The sequence below is a fragment of the Myzus persicae genome, unplaced genomic scaffold, assembly GCF_001856785.1.
Source record: "Myzus persicae strain clone G006 unplaced genomic scaffold, MPER_G0061.0, whole genome shotgun sequence".
Lineage (NCBI taxonomy): Eukaryota > Metazoa > Arthropoda > Insecta > Hemiptera > Aphididae > Myzus > Myzus persicae.
Genome location: NW_019104044.1, coordinates 1143608 through 1164742, shown reverse-complemented (window position 1 = coordinate 1164742; position 21135 = coordinate 1143608). Strand labels below are relative to the sequence as shown.

The 21135-nt window shown below is 29.5% G+C and overlaps 1 protein-coding gene across 3 annotated transcripts in view; it reads right to left on the bottom strand.

The window, feature by feature from the left end:
• LOC111037943 (probable G-protein coupled receptor CG31760) overlaps nucleotides 1-21135 on the bottom strand; it is a 171107-nt gene that overhangs the window by 40556 nt on the left and 109416 nt on the right. For all 3 annotated transcript variants that reach the window (XM_022320812.1, XM_022320813.1, XM_022320814.1), the window contains one exon: nucleotides 11477-11831. In XM_022320812.1, coding sequence (XP_022176504.1) covers nucleotides 11477-11831 — 355 coding nt within the window. The remainder of the gene's footprint in view (nucleotides 1-11476; nucleotides 11832-21135) is intronic.

Here is a 21135-nt window from a genome sequence, read left to right as displayed (position 1 = left end):
GACGTATTCGTTTGTGTGTGTGTGTGTGTGTGTGTGTGTGTGTGTGTGTGTGTGTGTGTGTGTGTGTGTGTGTGTGGTAGTTTGGGGAGGAACGATCCGATGGTATTTACTATTTACCTACTGTGTGCATATACTTTGGCATCGTTATCACACCAGATCACTAACACTCCACGTGGCGCTTAGAGAACTTTACGCTGAAATTGAAATCAATCACAAAAAAAAAAAAGTTTCACATTTAACGGCGGATGTCAGTAGGTATAAGTAAGATTGAAATATAATTACGTGGACTGTAGGCACTTTAACGGAAATTAAACGCCAACATAAACTAAGTTTATGATGAATATCGTTTTGAAGACCAAATACAAACAATGCAACGTAGAAAGATTTAATTAGGCAACTATAGTTCTCTATACAGTTAAACTGTGCCAGATGTTGCTAAATCTTATATAGATGGCAAACACCTGGTATTTTTTTTTTTTTAATTTTATGGATACAATTGCGACAAAATTAAATTTTAATTCGAGTGCCCATCTATATAATATACTATCTGGTCGAAAGAATAATTGCTTCCATAAACAATCTAATGATTTTATATTATTTTGTTTCATTTTTTTTCCACTGTACAATTGGTGATTACAATATTAATGCAATACAAAAATAAATTATGAATGAGGCTTGGTAAATCCCTTTTTGGCGGGGATCGTTATAAAAAGATAATAATTCTTGTACATAAATTCGTTCAGTTATCATTCTGATTGTGATGAAGTAAACTCTGTATCTTGTTTTTCCACTGCATGTGATGTTTTTGCTTTCCTCCAAAATTTAAAAATTAAATGATTTTCATGAAAATGTCATAATATTATATTGAATTTATTCTATTATTTTCTATAGTTAACCTACTATAATATTATTAAAGCCAGAAATAGATGAAATTGTCATGATTCTTTTACGAAATTATTATTCGTTTGCTATCATGACAATATAATTATTATAAAGTTTTAACTATCTAGATATATGTTATTATTTATTATTAATAATAAAACTATATTTTAAATGCATTTTTAACAATGTATTTAATTCAAAAAAACCGACGATGAACAACTAATTAATTAAATTAAATTAAATTCACATTTTTTTAACTTAATGTACAGCATAATATTTTGTATTATTATGTACAGTCATTAGTTTTTAGTAGTTTACAAGTATTTATTTTTTTAAGTTTTTTTTAAGAAAATTTTTCGTTAAAATTCAACACGGATGATAATAATATAATATATTAATATACACTAAATTAAAGATTTTTTTTGTGTAATTATTTTTTCATCATGAAAAAGATTATTTTTGCAGATTCGAAAAAAATGTTGAATATTTAGTTAAAGGAAAAATATATTATTATTATTATTATTAAGTAAAAACTTATATAAGTTATTAATTTTAGTGTATAATAAAAGTATTTAATACTTAAAATAACATTCTTTTGTTATTTTTTAAAGTCTAATTAAAATGTGTAAGATTTAAAAATACATTATTAGTTTACTTTATGATTTAGAGTAAGTATTGACATTTAATTTCAAAATAAATATTAAAATACATTTTCTATTTTTAACTTTATAATATTATAACTGAGCATTGAAATTTTTAATTTTTAGTGTGTGGTGGTTCTGTGTTCAATTATTTGATCTTTATTACCTACTATTATGATCAATTGAATATTTTATTTGGGACATCGTGTAATAAATAATAATATATAGGTACATGAAAATAAATAATAATATATAGGCTATTATGATACAAATAGCTCTTTCAATTTACATAATATGAATATAAATATCGATTAATTATGTCAAAGTATTTAGTGTATGTCTCAACATTAATATTGTACTTAATTAATATTATGTGAAAAATCTATGTTCGCATTTTACATTTTAAATGATTAAGATTATGGCAGACACAGGTGATAAATATTGTAAGTAAACGATAATGTTGACATTTTGAATAGTTCCTAGATAACGTGGCGATCGGTGAAAAGGAAGGAAGTCACTATATTTTATGAGAAACATAGTATTATTATGTCTTTTACTATACGTTCCTAAAAATCGATTGGTTCTTTTGGTAACGTTCTTAAAGACTTCTAAGTAAACATTTTGATAACAACGATTTATAAGATATCTATATATACTTTTTACGGTTTAATATACATTATATAGGTTACATAGGTAGGTATAGACTTCTCTATATTATAAAAAAAAACGATCTAAATATAATAAGTATATAGCTATACTATTATTTAGCTTGCAAGTTACCAAAATAAAAAAATGTAGTAACTGAGAAAATAAAATACATTTAAGTAAATTAAAATATTAGTTTTTCGTGGTTATTAGGTTAATAAATTATTCAATGACGTTTAAATTGTTATAAATAGTTAATTTTATGAAGTAATTTCCATTTTTTTAAAATTTAATTTAACAATACGAAAAAAAACATAATTGATTATAGACTGCAAAGGGTTTGAATGTTTTTTTCGTATGATTCATAAATGGGAATGTAATTTTCAATCCCTCGTTACAATATATCCTGATTACTTGTTATTTTTCATCGTTCCGTTCATCGGAATTGAAAATATAAATTCAAAACTCAACAAGAAATATTGAATAAAAACCAAAGTAGGTAAAGTGTATTTTTTAAATAACAATTATTCCAATAATAACAAAACAATTTTTTGGGTGGACTAGTGTGGTCTGGTAGTCGTTCTCAGTCACAAAACTTGTACTGAGTGCAAGCGGCCGGTGTTACTAGGGGTTTTAGTGAAAAAATCTCGCCACAGATACACGTGTTCTAAACCAACTGTACCCTCCCACACAGTATTAAATCTACGAAACTATTCAGGCTTATGACATCAGAAGTCGAAGCATTAACTCAAATAAAAAAAATCTTCTTGTAACTAATGAAAATTTGAATTTGGAAAAACACGAATTAATTTGTATAGGTTTAAATTAAAATTAGAAATGATTTTATCACGCATAAATGTAATCATATAGTCAGTAGACAGTGGTGGCATAGTATGATGTTTGGAGACCAATTTAAGAACTTCCAAGTATCAGTCCAACACTCAAACAGCCATATTATTAAATTTGCTCTCGACTACCAATTTGCTCAGATTAATCATTAAAACAACAGAGTATGATTCATTCTGAAAAAAATCTCTGAAATATTAATTGAGTGCCTAATTAATATTGTGATTAATTGTTAAGTTAGAAATTAATGAACATTGAATGAAATCTCCCGAATCAGCGTAATCATAATTCATAAAGCATAACAAATTGAAACTTTTATGGTTTAATACATTTTGATTTCATAACCATAATGTATATAAGTTTAAGTTACGAATCTCTGGTATACTTTTTATCAAGTAACATAAAAATACGTAATGAAAATAAATTGTTTGCAAACTGATTTTTAACAGCCATCTTATTATATAGGTAGGTATTTATACTGTTATGCAAACTTATGTTTGTATACCATAAGTCATGATTAAAACCATGCTCATTCTTAGAAATACCTACTGCTTGTAGTATCAATATTAGTTACACCAGATTAAACATTATGTGAAAATCACCCAGTACTATTTGATTCCGTTATTCGTGTGTTGTCCAACGATGTGCAAAGAAAGTAGTAAGATAAACATTTACCTTGCACAATTTACTTTATTATGTTGTTCACAGAACGATGAATTCTAGAGGCATTCGATTTCGTGAAGTGGCCAACGGGAGAACAGGTTGGTATATTATGAAGCAACAAAAAGTGATTTTTAAAATAAGTATTGCAACAGAATGAGTGTGCCCAATTAATAATAGCAATTATTGTCTTCTTGGTTTTTAAAACAAACACTAAATTGTTAAATCACCAACAGTTATTCAACATCAATTAGTAAATTTACTCTATAATTTGAAACTTTTAAAAACTTTAAAATATCGAATGCATTCTATTTTGCTAATAATTACTCACGACTAGTTGTTAATAAATCACAATTTACTCCATAAATTAAATTCGAAATATTGTATTCATTAATTACAAACCTAACTGTTGCCATTTTTTTTTCATTTTCACTTAATTATATTTAAGCAGGTCAATTATAATTAACCACCAATTTACTAACATGGTACCTATTATAGACATTTAAAAATTATGCAGAAATAAAATTGTGTAAATATAATGTAATTAAATATGAACTACCTAACCATTGTGTATTGTGTTTACATATATTTTTTTATTTAAAAGATGATACCTTGCATTTGAATACCTAATTGTGTTTATTCATGTGTATTATGTTTTTGTGGTCTAAAAAGAACATATAATATCGTTTATATAAGAAAATAATAAACACCATTAAGTACTGCAGTGTTAAAAAAAATACCACGGAGTTGATGCTAAGATTAAAGCCTTCTGAAAAATGAAAAATACAATTAGTAAGTTGAAAAACCAAAAAAACAGCATTGTAAACACTATCAATCAAAAGTCATTAGACCGTAAGTAAGCGAGATTCTGAAATAAAAACAGTAGTAGGTATGAATTCACATTATATTTTTAATTCATATTCTTCCTATACTTAACATTATTTTTGTCAACAAGCATGAGGTGGATTATGTAGTCTAAAAATGTAAGTTATCGTATCTGAGTAATGAATATTCAAAAATAGAATTTTTATATTAAAAGGGAATATGTATACGAAATATAGAATCAAAAACATGTTCAAAAATGAAATAATTACTGGACTATAATACTAAACCATATTAATTATGTGGATATTAATACCTACACCTACTAAATATGTTATGTGATTTATTTTGAATTAATTTGTGGAAATTTAAAAACTAAAAAGTACTTTTAGTCATAGTTTTTTTCATATTTTACAAATCCTAGTAACCGTACATAATCGTTTAAAATATTTTTATTTATTTTTTATTCTCATACAACATTGACAGCATTGGATATTAGTTACATTATACTGAGAATTTATGGTTGAACTTTGAATAAAACTAGGTAAAGTTAATATCTGTTGTACATCATATTATTATCAAAAACAAAATATGATCTTAAACTAAACTTTTTTAGGATATCAAGATATCATTTGGGCTACTGGATAAACCGATTATAAATTGGAGGTCGTAATACTCATACAGGGAATGGCCGCAGTACGGAGACCAAAAGTACTCTATGATTAGAGTTGCCGGTTGCAATAGAACGGTTTCCTACGTTTTGGCAGCCATAAAATCAAGAATTTCACCCATGCACCTAGCCCAGATGTGGGCTGTCATCAGCGAGAGTACCAGCAAGGGATAGGCAACAGTGAACCCACTCGAACTCGATATCTTGAAACGCGAGTGGGAGTCAGCTGTGCAGGACGATAGATTTTCTTACTGATCAAAAACATCATGATTTGAATCGGGCACTGTTATGAGGAAATAACGTTCTATATAATCAAGGTTCTCACTGGGAAAGGTTGCTCTGGAGCTTACTTCCAGAGATCTTGTATTAAAGAGATGGGCCTATGAAGCAGGCACGGATCCAGATAAANAATTTTTTACCGCACTAATACAATCACAATGTACACTTTATTCTTAATTTAAAACTTTTCTCTCAATATCAGTATAATCTTAATGTAATAAATAAAATATGAATATAAAAAGTATTAAAAAGTTGACTGCCAGAGTATTTTTATAGGGTTGTCCTCACCAATATTGGTACTCACTGATTTTGTCACGTACGCCGTTCTATTTATGGATGGATTATACCACTGACCTTGGGTTTATTTTTCATAATTCTAATAGTTTTCTTATCTTATAAGCTTTATTGATGTAATTTTATTTTTATTTAAAGAAAAATAAACCGATTCCTAGTGAAAATAACAAAATTCAAATGTCTTTTCGTACAGTCACTTTTTCTCCAAAACAGGCAATTATTAGTTAAATGTTTATGTAAACTTCCCTATAAAAATTTGAGAAATAATATGTCTGGGAGAGGGGAGGGGGAAATTCCCTATATAAATCCCTACAATGGGGAACCTTACCTGACGACGCCAAACAAGATTTTTCAAACTATTTTGTATGGGATTACTGGAGGCAGAAAACATGTGCGGAATTTTAAGTGCCGAGCTACCGACCGAGCAACGTGGTTTTGATCAGTGGACGTTTTAAGAGAAACTGGTCCACTATTGCTTCATTTGCAAGAAAAGTGATGTTGACATAGAGGAAAGAAGAAGGAAGGATTTGGGGAAAACATAGCTGATGATGTCGAAAATTACTAGTGGCAAGTAACGCGATCAGTATTCTGACAACGAATTCGGTCACTGAAGTACAACGATCTAGATCTGAGGGGACAACAGACACAGCAAGAGCCACTAGGGCTTGCGAGGATAGATGACTGAGTCCTTCGGGATTGAGGGTATCAGGCTCACGCCTGCCCACGAAATTGGCTCCTGTTATATACCATTTATTAAAAATTAATTAGTGTATTTTACATCACCGTTATTTTCTAAGTAATTATGTTGGAAAGTACCGTAAAGTGCTAAACATCCGTGTATCTATGATTTATATTAAAAATTCAAGTACATTTAAAATATACCAATATAACTTAAAAAATAAACTATATGTAAGTTAAATAATAATAAAATAATTGCCTTAGATATTACATTTTGTTATTATTTTATAACTTTATTTACTATTCCAATCATATATTACGGTTAAATATAAAGTCATAAGAAAACGGCATAAATAAATAAATATGATTTACGTAAAAAAGAATATTTAAAGCAACCTAAGCGAATATTTACCTGTAACTTCGCTGTCACCACAGAAATATTTTACAGTGCGAGGCGTGTCACCTGTTACTGCTTAATTGCTTGTATAAATAATGTACTAATTAAATAAAACATTATTTCATACCGATTATTTTACATCAAAATAATTATACTAATGACATTGTTAAAATACTTCCGTCTGCTGTGTAATGGCATGCGCATAATGGGCAATGGTTCAAAGAAACTTGCTGATTGCAATGATTAACAAACAAATTGTATTATACAAGATGTTTGTGAATGTTGCCAATTGAGTATGTCTAATTAACTATCACTGAGGTATAGGTTTTGTATAATTCGATAAATTATAATTGTTGTTGTATTTTATTTCACGTACAAAGGGTGTATTCCACTTAACATTTAAAAACAGTATTAATTTCATACTTTTCACATCTGTATTCAACTTACTATAGTAAAATATGCTCATGTTTTTAAAATATTACCTAATAACTTAAACGTTGTTTTATTAAAATTTAAGTTGATTACAGTTGAATATTATTACTTTTAGGACACAGTATTACATGTGTTTTATATTTTTTCAAAATCTTTGAAATTACGTATTTGTTTTATATTAAAATGCTTAAGGGCCTCATAAATGCTCATTTTTCTGTCAAATACAGTCCAATTTCAACGATAAGTATCGACAATTATCACAAGAGAACGATAAAACCACATTCAGAATTTTCGTAGTTTAGATTGCAATGCATGTTTTTAATTTGTTATCATTTTCAACAATTTGCGAAATTTCAAACTTAATGATTTAGTTAACTAAATACAATTATACTAAATGAGCCTTGATTTATCCTTCAGCCTTCCTACATGTGGTGGAAAATTAGAATATTTTCTCAAAATGGAAATCTATGTAATCATTGTGACGTATTGCTGGATTTAGAGTTGTCTATTTGAGAGAAAAATAAACATATTTTAACAAAGTTGTAACCTGACAGGTGTGTGTGAGTGCGTGAGAGATCCCTTCGTGCTACTACTTTGCGGTTTACTACTATGAGCAATCATTTACAAAATTACTACTAAAACAACGACGACAAGGCTAATAGCTGTATGTATTAGGAGTTGACTATACAATTTACTTAGAATACAGTATAGTAAGGAGGAGTCTTAACATTCTATTATTTGTAACAAATTATTACTTAATGTATTAAGAATAAGAAAAGTATATTACATACATAAAAAACAGACAAAATATATGTTTATAAAATATAAAGTAAGTTTTCAATTTAACAGATTGATAATAAATTATGGACTCAGGACGGTTTTTTTTATTGTAATTTATAATTGGAGGAGTAGTTATTTATTTCTATTGTCTTGATGAACTTACAAAAGAAATAACTTAAATATCATGATCTTCTTAAGCATTATTGTTATTTAGAAACCCACTAAACGATTAAGAAATAAAAATAAAGTAGGTAATATTCAAAAATGTGTGTCTTGTGAATCGGTATAATTGTATTTTTCATTCTAATTTTATTTTTATAAAAGTTGGTATATTTCTACCAACTACTTGTCATCTGGAAACCATTTGGATAAAAAATAAATTTTGCTTATTTACGCTCTATTTATGATAACTATTCCGACTAATAATATTTTATATCCCCGTTGATACTCGATAGAATGATGAACGATAGTGTATTTTAACGTGAAAGAATAAATTTCTTTTGATAAATTGGTACAGTTTTAATTTGACTATCGAAATTAGCGTCATTCAAAACCATTTTAGCTATTGCAAACTTTAAAGGCGATTTTTACCGTAAATAAAAAATTGAAAATTGAATTTCGTTGTAAAAATTGTACTCTTAACGAAAAAAAAAAAACATCTCCCTCGTGGATTAAAAATAGTCTAAGCCGAAGCCGACTGCGCACTTGTAATTTGTTTAAATGCTTAATACCTATTATCTCATGTTGTTTTGGTCGGGTTTACTAAATAATACATTGGATTTATATCGATACACGATAATGCAATGTTTCTGTTTTTTATGGCCAAACAATTTTGGGATCTGTTCGTCCGTACACATGCCCACTATTATTATCAGATAACAAGAAGTGTATAATATTATCGCACCTAAACATACCTGTATATTTAAAACCCTACCAGTTATCAATACCAGCTACTATTTATTAGGGTGTAGGTATTGTGTGGTTTAATGGTTATTATTCAAAATGATTGTAGTTCCGGGAAGCTGTTGATTTATTATCTGAATTCCGGTAGTTTCCGATTACCCTAGACCTTCGCAGATTATTCCTACGATTTAATTTCATGGTTTATAGTCAAATTAAGAGTCGAATCAAACAATACAAATATTTGTTCCGTTGGACTGCACATTAAAGCCACGTTGAAAATGTCTTATTTTTATTTTTATTCCAAAGAAATACAAAACACGTATTTACTGTTTAGTGATATTTATCGAAATTTGAAATGCTCAAAAAAAAAAAAAAATTAATATGTTTATTTTAAGTACAAATGTAAAAGTAAAGTTTTCATGATTCTATTTATTTATCCTTATTGAATTGTACTTACCTACAGTACCTGCAATGCTTTATTTATGTTTTGTTTCATATAATATGTATTAAGTTTAATTTGGGAATGATTGTTTTTTTTCACATGGCCAGTATACAATGGCTTAGTATACTAAGCATACTGCATAAGTACTTAAGAAAAAACAGTTAATTGAATTTGTTTTATAATCCATGTTTTTATATTACCATTTTGATTTTACTCTAATTGTGTTAAGTATGCTGTTTCCAAGTAATGCAGATTACTTTTAAGGTAAACACTAATCAATAATTTTCTTTAAAAAAAAAAATGTCATCGCATTATGAAGTATATAGTTTTGTTGAATTTCAATACATAGTTACATCAAAGTTGAACTTCAAGCGAATAGTTTTTTAGTTATAAATTATAACGTATTATACCTTATACCTTATGTAATTTTATATTTATCGTTTATTAGCTGTTTTTATTATATTATTATTTCAAAACAATATTATCGATGTTTTTAAAAATCACAATGACAATACTTATAATATTTTCCATCTTAATATTTGACTTATTGTTATTGCTCCGATACCAAAGAATTTGGAATTTATTTTATCTTTCATTTGTAATAAAGTACCTAATGAGGAAATCTAAAAATCAGTATCGACTTCCAACTATAAAACAGTTGTAATTTTTACCTTTTACTTTATTAGTTTATTATAAAGTTACCATAATGGAGCTCTCCATTTCTAACAAAAAAATGGCAACATTACAAAGTACACGTAAACTTCGAACGAAGTTATAATTTTGAAAATATATATTTTATGTAATAATTTAAAATAATATAATTTATCTAACCTTTAAAACGTAAAATTATCTAAATAACAACTAAACCACTTCATTTGAATGTGGGTATAATATTTGTTTATATTTTAAATACGTGTAGCTTAACGTAAGTACTCTGGTAAATTATTCACAGAACTAGTTTGTTTCTTTTAGTTAAATAATTCTCATATTTAGTTGCATTAGTTGTTAGGTATTATTGTTCATAAACTCTTTAATTTGTCTAATACCATTAACTCATTCAGTGTACCAAATATAATACATAGTCACCTACTTCGTGTTTTCAATCCAGAAAAGGTTTATTTTGAACTCGCGGATTCAACAGTATTATGCAAAGGTCATCAAACATCTATATGTGTGTAGAAAGTGTGGGTCTTCAATAATTCTAGGAAAATAGGACTTTACTGACCCAGTGGAGTTGGGGCCCAAGTTTAGCATCCATTGTAACACAGCCACATGGGTTAAATATAAGCATACTAATAAATTAAATTGGAAAGAATAAAATCGACATAACGTATTTAATATTTATACGTCATATGTAATATTATGTAAAGTGTGTGTCGTCTCCAGAATAATGATTAATAAGTCACACGCGACTTGTCAATCAAATGATGAAAAACAACCAACGTCCTATATGTGGTCTTACGAATGTGGGTACCATGAATTGTCCACTGCTTTTTCTTCTCGTTATTGGTTAAAACATGGGGGGGGGATCAATTTATTAAAATTTTTCTTTGGTGGTGCCTAATATTTTGTAGATTCTAAGTGGAGTGCTGAATGTATTGATTTTACACGATACCATGTGATATTTTTAAATAACCAAATCATGAACTTTGGAGGAGGTTTCTGGTAGAATTGAATTATGTTTGTAGTTTGGTGAGTCAAAAGTAGAAAGGTCTATTTGTCTGGGGGGTGGGATTTGACCCTTCCGAGGGCGGGGGCGTCCTAGATTCATTATCAACAGTGGTTACCTAGGTATACTTGCTCACTTTTTAAATTCTATACTTTTATGATAAACGTCTGGACTGTTGTCTTATTATAGATACGATAAACTGTGAAATATACATAATATATGAAACCAAAGCCCAACTTCTAAAATAATTGGGGTGGAAGATCCTCCTATTTAAGGGAGCCCCTCCGGCCCTCCCATTAAAATATACTCCACTGGTTCTATACACTTCATCTTACGGTACGTTCTGCGTGTATTTTCATGTACAATTCTTTAATAATAAATGTATGGTTTATGAACCAAAACAACCAACGACTTAAAACGTCAGTATAACGCTTACCATGTTTATACTGATTGTTGCGCTTTATGACCGATTCAGCGGTCTTTCGGGCGATGAAAAACCATTCACTTGTGTTGGTCAAGTACTTGTACTCGACGGCCAGGTCCTTGGCCAATATGCCCTCGCCCTTGGGCAGCCGGTACGCGTACGGGCAGAACAGCTGGTAGTGCTTGTACTGGTGCTGATCATAACAATTTCCCGCCGCGAATATGTCATCGTCGAACTCCACCATGGAAATCACTCCGGCATGCAGAAGATATTCCGAGTCCATGACTTCGGGACCAGCGTACTTCCAAAGCCTTGTCAACATGTTGGCTCTGTTAACGGCCACGTCGGCTTCCACGCGGAACCGTTCCTAAACAATGCAGTCTTTATTAAGTACATTTTGACGATAAAAGCTATCGAGCCAATGGTAGGTGCGCATAATATTTATTTTATAAAGGATCGCCGTCGCGGCCATCGAAATAAAAGACATACTGGCATAGTACATTTTTCGACGACATTTTTTATTTTTTCCTGGCGAAAAACATGCATGCGCGAGTACTACAACAGTGGTCAGTGGACGTACAAGAAACAATATTTCATTTTTTTTTTTCTCTACTTTATCTTTGTTATTTATTTATTTAGTTTTATAGCATCAATTGACAATTTTAATGATAATATGAAAGGTCTATTTACGTTTTATCAAACATTTAGTACTTAACTTTTATTTGTGACTATTAGATAAATAACGCTGCAGTTCCGTAAATATGTACGTGACTTTTTCTTAACCGTTTAATTGTCTATTTCAATTCAGCTCCAGAATGCAACACAATAAAAACAACATATAATCCTCCATAATGATCCTACCAATCCTATACACTCTACAATATATATATATATATATATATACACACACACAAATACACACACACACACACACACGCCTAACCTGACCCTAGCCGAGTGTGGTGGTCTCAAATGCGTATATTGTTTAAACGATCTTATTGGTCCCACGTTCAACGTTTTAGTTGTGGTACGAGCTTTATCTTGACTGCATAAATCATCCCCAGCATTTCATATGTGAGACGAATAATATTTTATGTTATCTTTACTGAGGAAATAACGCGTTTTCCTTTTTCGGAATTGAACAATATCTCCAGCAAAGTTTCTTTAAAATGACAATTCTCGCGTCTGCAGATCCCTCCAAGCGACATTGACCTAAATATTATGTTTTCTTTTACATTCAATTCCAGATGACGCATACCAGAATACATTTATTATTTTTTTTTTTGAGTATTAATATTATTCAATTTAATAATTTGTTGTGGACCCAAAAAACCAGAAGACCCAGAAACCGTCGTGGTTTTTTATTGCATGTACGATTCTATTTTGATAATATGTACATTCACATATTACTATGTAGTATGTATATGTAAAACCATGTAAATATGTGTGAGTATATATAATTTAATAATATATTATATGATTACACAATTATTACTAATATATAAGGCTTATACCGTATAACACGTGCAGCGATGAATCGACGACGACCACTGATTTAACATTGAAAATATGGTTGATAAATCAATATGTGTTACATATCTATCGTATCTACCGAAAGTACAAAAATATTTTTTCTAGAATAATAAAAAAACTCAAATAATTCTCAATATTATCATTTCAGTGCTCAAAGATAAATTATGTCTATGAGGATTTCGAATAAATATTGGTGGTACAATACTCCACCAGCCTTACAAGTTAGAAGAAAATAATTTATGTCAGGGTAAATTCACATCATGGAACCTCGCTACCTATTAAGTATTTCTAATCAAAGAGTATAGAATGATATAGGCCATATACCGTTTTTTTGAACAATAAGTAGTAAGGACGATACTCCATCAGTAAAATTTGGAAAATAAGTTGAAAATATTAGTGATTGTGTCCATTTAACATTATTATATAAACATAATGATTCTTGTGCAGAATTTTATTCTCCAATATACATTTAATTATTTATAAATCATTTATAGAATAATTAGTATGAATTATGGCCATTGATATATAAATATGGTATTTAATATAAAACATTTTAAACAAATCTCCAGTATTTTATTTATTATTTGTATTTGTGCATATTTTTCTATACCAATCTATGACGCATTACAAACATAATATCCGTTTACAAATTAAATGATTCTATAAATATTAATGGTAACCTCATTGCAATCAATGCAACATTTCTGGGGAAATCTGTCAGGCCTCAGTACCCAACCCGCAACTCTTACTACATTGCAAACTTACATATTTTATTTTAAAACTTACAGAATTTAATATTTAACTTGATGTAGGTAATAGCTTTAATGTAAATATACAAATTAGTAATTACCCAAGTTTCCGATATATTTAGGATCAATAAAAAAGGAACAATAAATAAATAAATATTGATGGGCAGAGTAGAAAAAAGGAAAAAAATAATTGGTAAATAATGACTCTTGCGGTTTATACAAAGGTCATAATAGTTATGTTCTTTTTTTTTTATAATAAATAACACGTTGTGGTGGCTCTATTATAATACTTTAATATTTTCAATTATTAATTAATTTTTACTGTGCTTAAATAAATGAATTGTTTATGATATCTTTGTGCACCAATTAAAAGTATTGAAGAATTTAAACTACTGAATCTTTGGCTGTCACTAATTATTCGAAGATTATGTCGTCGACGAATAGGTGAACCTTTGTTATTATGGGTATTTAATCATTATTGAACAGTATGATCATTTAATAAGCAAGAACAAAGTGAGGACTTATTTGCAATAATGTTATGAACGTTGCTTATTGTCAATGTATAATGGGTACTCAATGTCCGTTGTCTAACCAATATTCACATTTCTATGATTAGAATACCCTGGTAAATATGTCAACTGTGTACATAAATCATCCGTTTATGTCAGATAGGTATTATGACAAGACGTATCAACCCGCTACTTAACATCGTTTGAAATATTAATCCGAACTAAAATCATTGGCGTCGATTGTGTGGGAGGGGGGGGGGGGGTGAAAGTTAAGACGGCTTAGGCCAGGATAGACGATTTCAACCCCCTTTGGCACTTTAACAAGTCCTTCCAAAAATAAAAACTTTATCATGCATTCAATCTGCATAACAACCGCAGTAATTAATTAAATGACGTACATAATGATACACTATTTATTTTCAAATATTTTGTATTTATGTAGATACATTTCATTTAGTTATTTGAATTTAGGCTATTCCCGTTTTCGCAGAGACAACCGTAGCAACGGTACTATAAAATGTGATTATTTTTTAAAGATTTAAAAAATGAATCCGTCATAAGGTGGGTATATCAAAAAAATCTGATTTTGTATTTTCAATATTTTTAAATAGCTTTACCCAAGTAAAGCTCATCAGGAATTATGTATAAAGTTTTCAAGTTTTCAATCGAGCATAACATTAGGCACCAACGTAAAAAAATCTCAAAATAATATCATATTGTCCAGACAATTATATTATTAATGTTTCGTTGAATTTTAAGTATCTACGTCCATGCTGTTATCCATTTTTGAATCCCAGCGGCCAGCAAAATAACAAATTTAGTGTAGGCCTAACCTGTAAATACTTTAGTTTGCGCATTTTTTTTTTTAATCTCTTTGATTTTTTTTTTTAAAACACTTATATTTTTTCTTTTTACCCAAAATACCAACAAGATGAAGTTTTCTACCAGAACCCGCTCAAAGTTGATGTTTGAATCTCCAAAAGCTTACGATGGACCCGAAAATAAAACATACATTATTGCAAAACAAATACAATATACTTAGGATAGATATTTTCACCAAACCCTCTTAAAATATGTCTTCATCAAAAATTTATAAAAATGATTCAATTGTTGGATGTACAAAAACTGTAATTTATATTCAATTTTAGTGTGTAAGTATACCAACTAATGACAAATACATAATTTTGCATTTTTTTTAATGTTAGGTAGCCAACAAAATATTCGTAGGTATGTCTTAAATACCTACTATGTTACTATGTTTGTTTTTTTTTAATTCATTGTCATTATATTTCTGGTTTTCTTTATTTTATATCTTAATTAGTTATATTTATATTATGCAATATGTTGTAACATATTGTTGATTTTTTCTTTAAATTTCCATCGCGGATAATAATGAATTGGATTTCAATAACGCAGTTTTTAATTTGGAATATTCGTGACTACTATATCACTCGGAACAAGTTCTTTAAAATGTACTCCGAGAAAGCTCAAATATAAATCACTATATCGAGATTCATACTCCAAAACAACTGAAGTGTAGAACATAATATTTTAATATCGGTTCCACGTTTTCGTAATAATTAATATTGATAATGCGATTGGATTTTTTAGATACGCCAGCGATGAGTGGTTCATTTATGTGTATTATACAGCGCACATTTATCTTACCTTAAGATTTAATGGACATTCGATTGAAAACTTAGTAATAAATTATTGTATTCGTATAAATATTTAGTGAAACGAAATGATTAATAACAGTAATTTCAGATGGTATTGTTGTGAAAACGGTTAACGGTCGGTGCTGCGTCATACCAACGCTGATGTACCTACCTGCTGTTCATTATTCATGCAAATTCGTAGACATTTTTAGTAAATACGTATAAATGTATACACACACAATAATAATACATGTTACGTATTCCAACATAATAGATTATTAAAATATACTGGATTTATAATTGTTGAAATCGTGATGGTGTCTATATAGTTTTACTAGTATTCCACCATCGATCATCAGTCATTTAAAAATGCTCTGAATCGTCTCATACGATTTCAGAGTTATACTCTTCGTCGACCGTTCACTCTGCGATTAGGAGAAAATATAGAGAAAGATAAACGTGAGACTAATTGTGCACATTTTATAATATCATTGTTCATAAAATATTATGGGTTTTATGAGCTATAATATTAAATAACTTTCAAACATTGAAAACAAAACGGGTTAGTTAGGGTTGATAGTTAAAAGACTCTCGTCCATGCACACACCCACTCAAACGTCTATTGCCAGAATGCAGCATTCTGTATTTATGACTTTTTTTGGAGGGTATCAAAAAAGAAAAAAAAACAAATAATTAACAAAGCCCATTTCATAATATTTAAAGAAACGATTAATTACAGAACAATCAAACTTTGTTGCCAAAATAACATAGATTTATTTAATTTTTTTGAGATCATTTTCACAACATTTGGTATTTTGATCTTTTTTTAAGACGAGTATTTTTTCTTTATTCACATAATAGTGTACATTAATATATTTATCAGAATTTAATAGCGCTAAAGTGTTATAAAAGAAATATTTCATTCATAGAAATTATGATAAATATTACAGTCGATTTCTGTATTGCTCTCCCTCACTCAATTGCAAATTACAAATTCTGGACACATCGATCACCAATGTTTCAATGTACTTCTTTAATGTTCGTCATAACAACTAAAGGTTAATAAGTCATACAAATCAACAAACATTTCCAAGAATTACAAACATCGGGGGCAACGCAAAACGGCACGTGTAGTTGAATAATGAGTATAGTCCAATACGATATACATTAGGAAAACTCTCAAAGAATTCTAAAAACACCACACGATGATCTTCGGATAAGCATGCGGACAATATTCCATGGTATTTTCGTAAAAGTGGAAAGAAAATAGAACATTTTAAGTTCCGTACCTTTTATGTAAAATATTCTGAACGGCAAACGATGTAATATTACCCATATAATATATTCCTATAGTCCATAAAAAAATATAAGTCTTAGAATTGTTTCCTTATTTTGTCGTCTACGGCCGTGGTCGACAGTGTCCAGCGAACACTATTTATATTTCACAATAATACAAAAATATATAGTACGATCGTGGTATTTTTTTTATTATTAAAGAAAAAGCGTCGATAACTTGGTGATTATTGGTTTGTTTTCACGTGATATGGTCTTAAATGATTTTAACTAATTATTGTACAAATTACTAAATTGTATTTTTCATAAATTATATTATATTTTGAATGGATTCTTTGTCGTTGCCTAGTGCGTCGTGAAGGTGCTCAGGTGTGTTGTGTTTTTGAGTGTCTCTACATTCTGTAATTATGTGTTTCATCGAGGGGATATCCACATGTAAGGCATGTTCTTAGTGCCTTTTTTTTTCACGAGATTGCCATGCGTATAGTGTGTATGACCTATTCTGAGGCGATTTATTACGACTTCGTGTCTTCTTTTGAGAGGCGTTGGGGGCCATTTCATTTTTCCGTAGTTATTTTTATTTTGTTTAATTTATTGTTCATTTTTAGCCATTCGTTTTGCCATTTATTTTTAATTCGGTTGTAGATAATTTTGTCTATATCTTTGTCGGATTTTAAATGCCATGAGGTTAGTTGATGTGGGTTATTGGCTTTTTCCTTGGCAAGTGATCGCGGTATTATATCCGGAATAGGAATGAAAACATAAGTGTGTTTACTATATACCAACAACACAATATATTAATCGTTGTATTAATCGTCCGTTCTGACACTGTTTGAAAAACAAAACGTACGAGCAATAGTAAATGGCTTAATTATGTTATTACCACTCAGGTCACGGTTGGTGTAGTCAATATTGGTAGGTATAGTCACAAATATACGTGACACGCGCACGCAATATATGAAGTCCGTACAATTAGCCTTTTGCCTCCAATTATAACGAGTACGCGTCACTTAATTCTTCACACGTGTGCCGTGAAAAACCTAGACAGTCTCGTTATCGCGAGAAATAAAGCACAGACGTAATATTATATTCTGACTTTAAAGTTTAATTCGATAATTAAGCGGAAACACTGTATATGGGTACCATGTGCAAATAAAGAGATTGTAGCTCTCGTCTATCTCGCATTGTTACAACTATTGTTATTATTATTATTATTATTACATTGTAAATATTACGTTGATTTAATGCCAATAATAATAATTAATAATGGCACGTCATTTTAAATAGGTACCTACTGAATATAATATTATGGTGGTTAATCGTCCGGTCTCATGTTTTCGAAACTTATAATTCGGCTGTTTAACACTATTTCGTCAGCCTGACAGCATTTCACTTCCATTATTTATAAAAGAACATTCAAAGGTGTACTTTTTAAAATACCCAAATATTTTGGAGCATCTCGTTGAAATTTTATTTATAAGCTCAAGTGTGTGTTTGTCTTTCGGTAAAAATAACATTTCTATGATTAATATTCCCCTTGTATATATCCTTTTTTTACCGTTAATTTATTCAATTTCATGATAAACGGCTGTGAGTTTTTGACCTTTTAACCGTACATATAATAATAATATGTGCGGTTAAATTCGAAGAATATGCTCCTTCATATTACTATGTACTATGAAAAACAGAATACATGCATTATTATCAAAATGTTAAATTAATTTTGTGATTAACATTTTTAACCATTAAGGTACGTCGTTTATAGGTACATAAAACCGTGTTCATGTTATGATAACGTAACAAAATGTTATTTATTTGACATATTCTCGTACCTATCTTGTACCATGTGCTCCCTTGTACGCCTCAGTAGGGTCAGCCTGTCCTATACTCCAGAGTTGTGTGTGGCCTACGAATAAAATAGGAATAGAAGTTGTGTGTACAAATTACAAATTATTATCGTTATTATAAGTTTGTTTGTATATACCTTGTTGAATTAATAACACCTATGAACTTCAATTAACTAAATTTGGTATTATTATATACTAACGTATATTGTAAGGTGCAACTCGCGGAAAATGTCTGTTTATTTTTTGACATTTGACATAAAAAAAGTCACTGGCCCCTGATATATATATACTGAGAATCAGTGACGTCCCCTTGTCTCTGTGGCTGCAGTATAGCGCCCTTCATTGAAAATGAAAAAAACATAATCTTAAAATGCAAAATATAAATATGAACAACTGTTGATTTGAGGAACCTGCTTGTTTCACTTAATAAGGAGTAATATTTAGGCAATATGCAATGTCGTTGCAGCCGAACGTGGCTTTTGTGTTAGGTCTTATGGTGAATTATAATTAGTGTGAGTGCGGTTGTATTATACGAGTGCGCCAGGCTATCTACTCACACACTGAAAGGGCGCAAATGTCAACGACTCCACCAACCAAAGATTAAAAGCATGCATTTTTTGATCAAAACACGCTATACAAGAAAAACTTTCTGTATTTTTTTTTTGTTTGTTTTAAAGAAGTTGAATTTTTACAGGGCTCACTGGACTTTTATTTGTGATTAGGTTGCTTAAGACAAAAATAAATTTAATAAAAGATCGAAAACTAGTGAAAATTGATCATAACCAAAATTGTATTGTATGGCTTAGAAATTTTAAAATTGAAAATCCAATGTGCCCTATCAGAAGTATTTCTGTTTCAAAAAAACAAATTATCTAAATCGGATCACTCTACGAAGAGTGGAAACAGGTCATCTGATGGCCCCTTAAAGTAACTTAAAAATTTGCACAGTAGCGTAGTGCACCAGTGACAATTTTGTTAAGTCATAAACAATAAGGATAAAAATGTTAGAGCCATCAGCTCCGATAAATGTTATAAATGGATCAGTCGGGACATTGGCTATAGTTTCTATTTTTAGCACTTCAATCTCCATTGTCTTGTGAACATCTTCAATCGGTACACAATGATAATTATTTTGATAAAAAATATTATTTATAACTATCAAGATTCACAATGATTCATGATTGTTGGTTAATAATATAAGCATTATTACAATTAAATCTTAATATACATTAAGCAATTAAAATGTAATTTATAGTACGAGACAGAAAGACTTAATGACCATTTATCTAACTAAAATAATATAAACTGTAAATCAGTAGATATCTATTCAGAGACAGGTAGTATTCCAATAACTCTATATGTATTGTTTTTGGTTGATAAAAATATTACGTTTTATTGCCTTAAGTATTATAACAAAGTTTAAATGTGTTTAAACAAGTAGTTATATTTTATTCGAAAATGAATAAATCATAAAATTGAATTAATTAATTATTAATTATGGTTGCCGCTGAGGCCCTCTGTAAGTCAATACTTCCGGTTAGGTCAACAATACCCAATCCAACCCTTTACCTAAGTTGTCTACAGGTATAATGTTAGAATATTATGCACTCGAGGTTCTCTTATTCACAAAAATATGTTATAAGAAATTTAATATTTTTAAGAGTGATTGCAGTTTCGATTCATTAAGTGAGCCATTTTCCTGGAAACGTGGATATTTATTTTGAGTTTTGAGACTAGTCACCATTCATTCTGGTCCTTTTATCATTTCACATTTATTTTATAAGGTATACAAATGTGTAATTTGGGTACATGCCACTTCAAATGATCAAACTCTTCGATAGAAACTGCATGGTACATCATGTCACGGTCGTATCTCGATTTTCAAAATAATTAAAAGCCAATAGTTCGTCGATGAAATAAAATATGTGTCGTAATATTTGCTAAATTGGTTTTCTGTTCTCACACATTATACATAGTAACGATTGCGTTCTTGATTAGAGCTAAGGAATTTCTGCATATTGTAAGACTATGCATTTAAGAGTAAAAATTTAAAGTTGCATACTTTTTTTTGAGCATAGACTA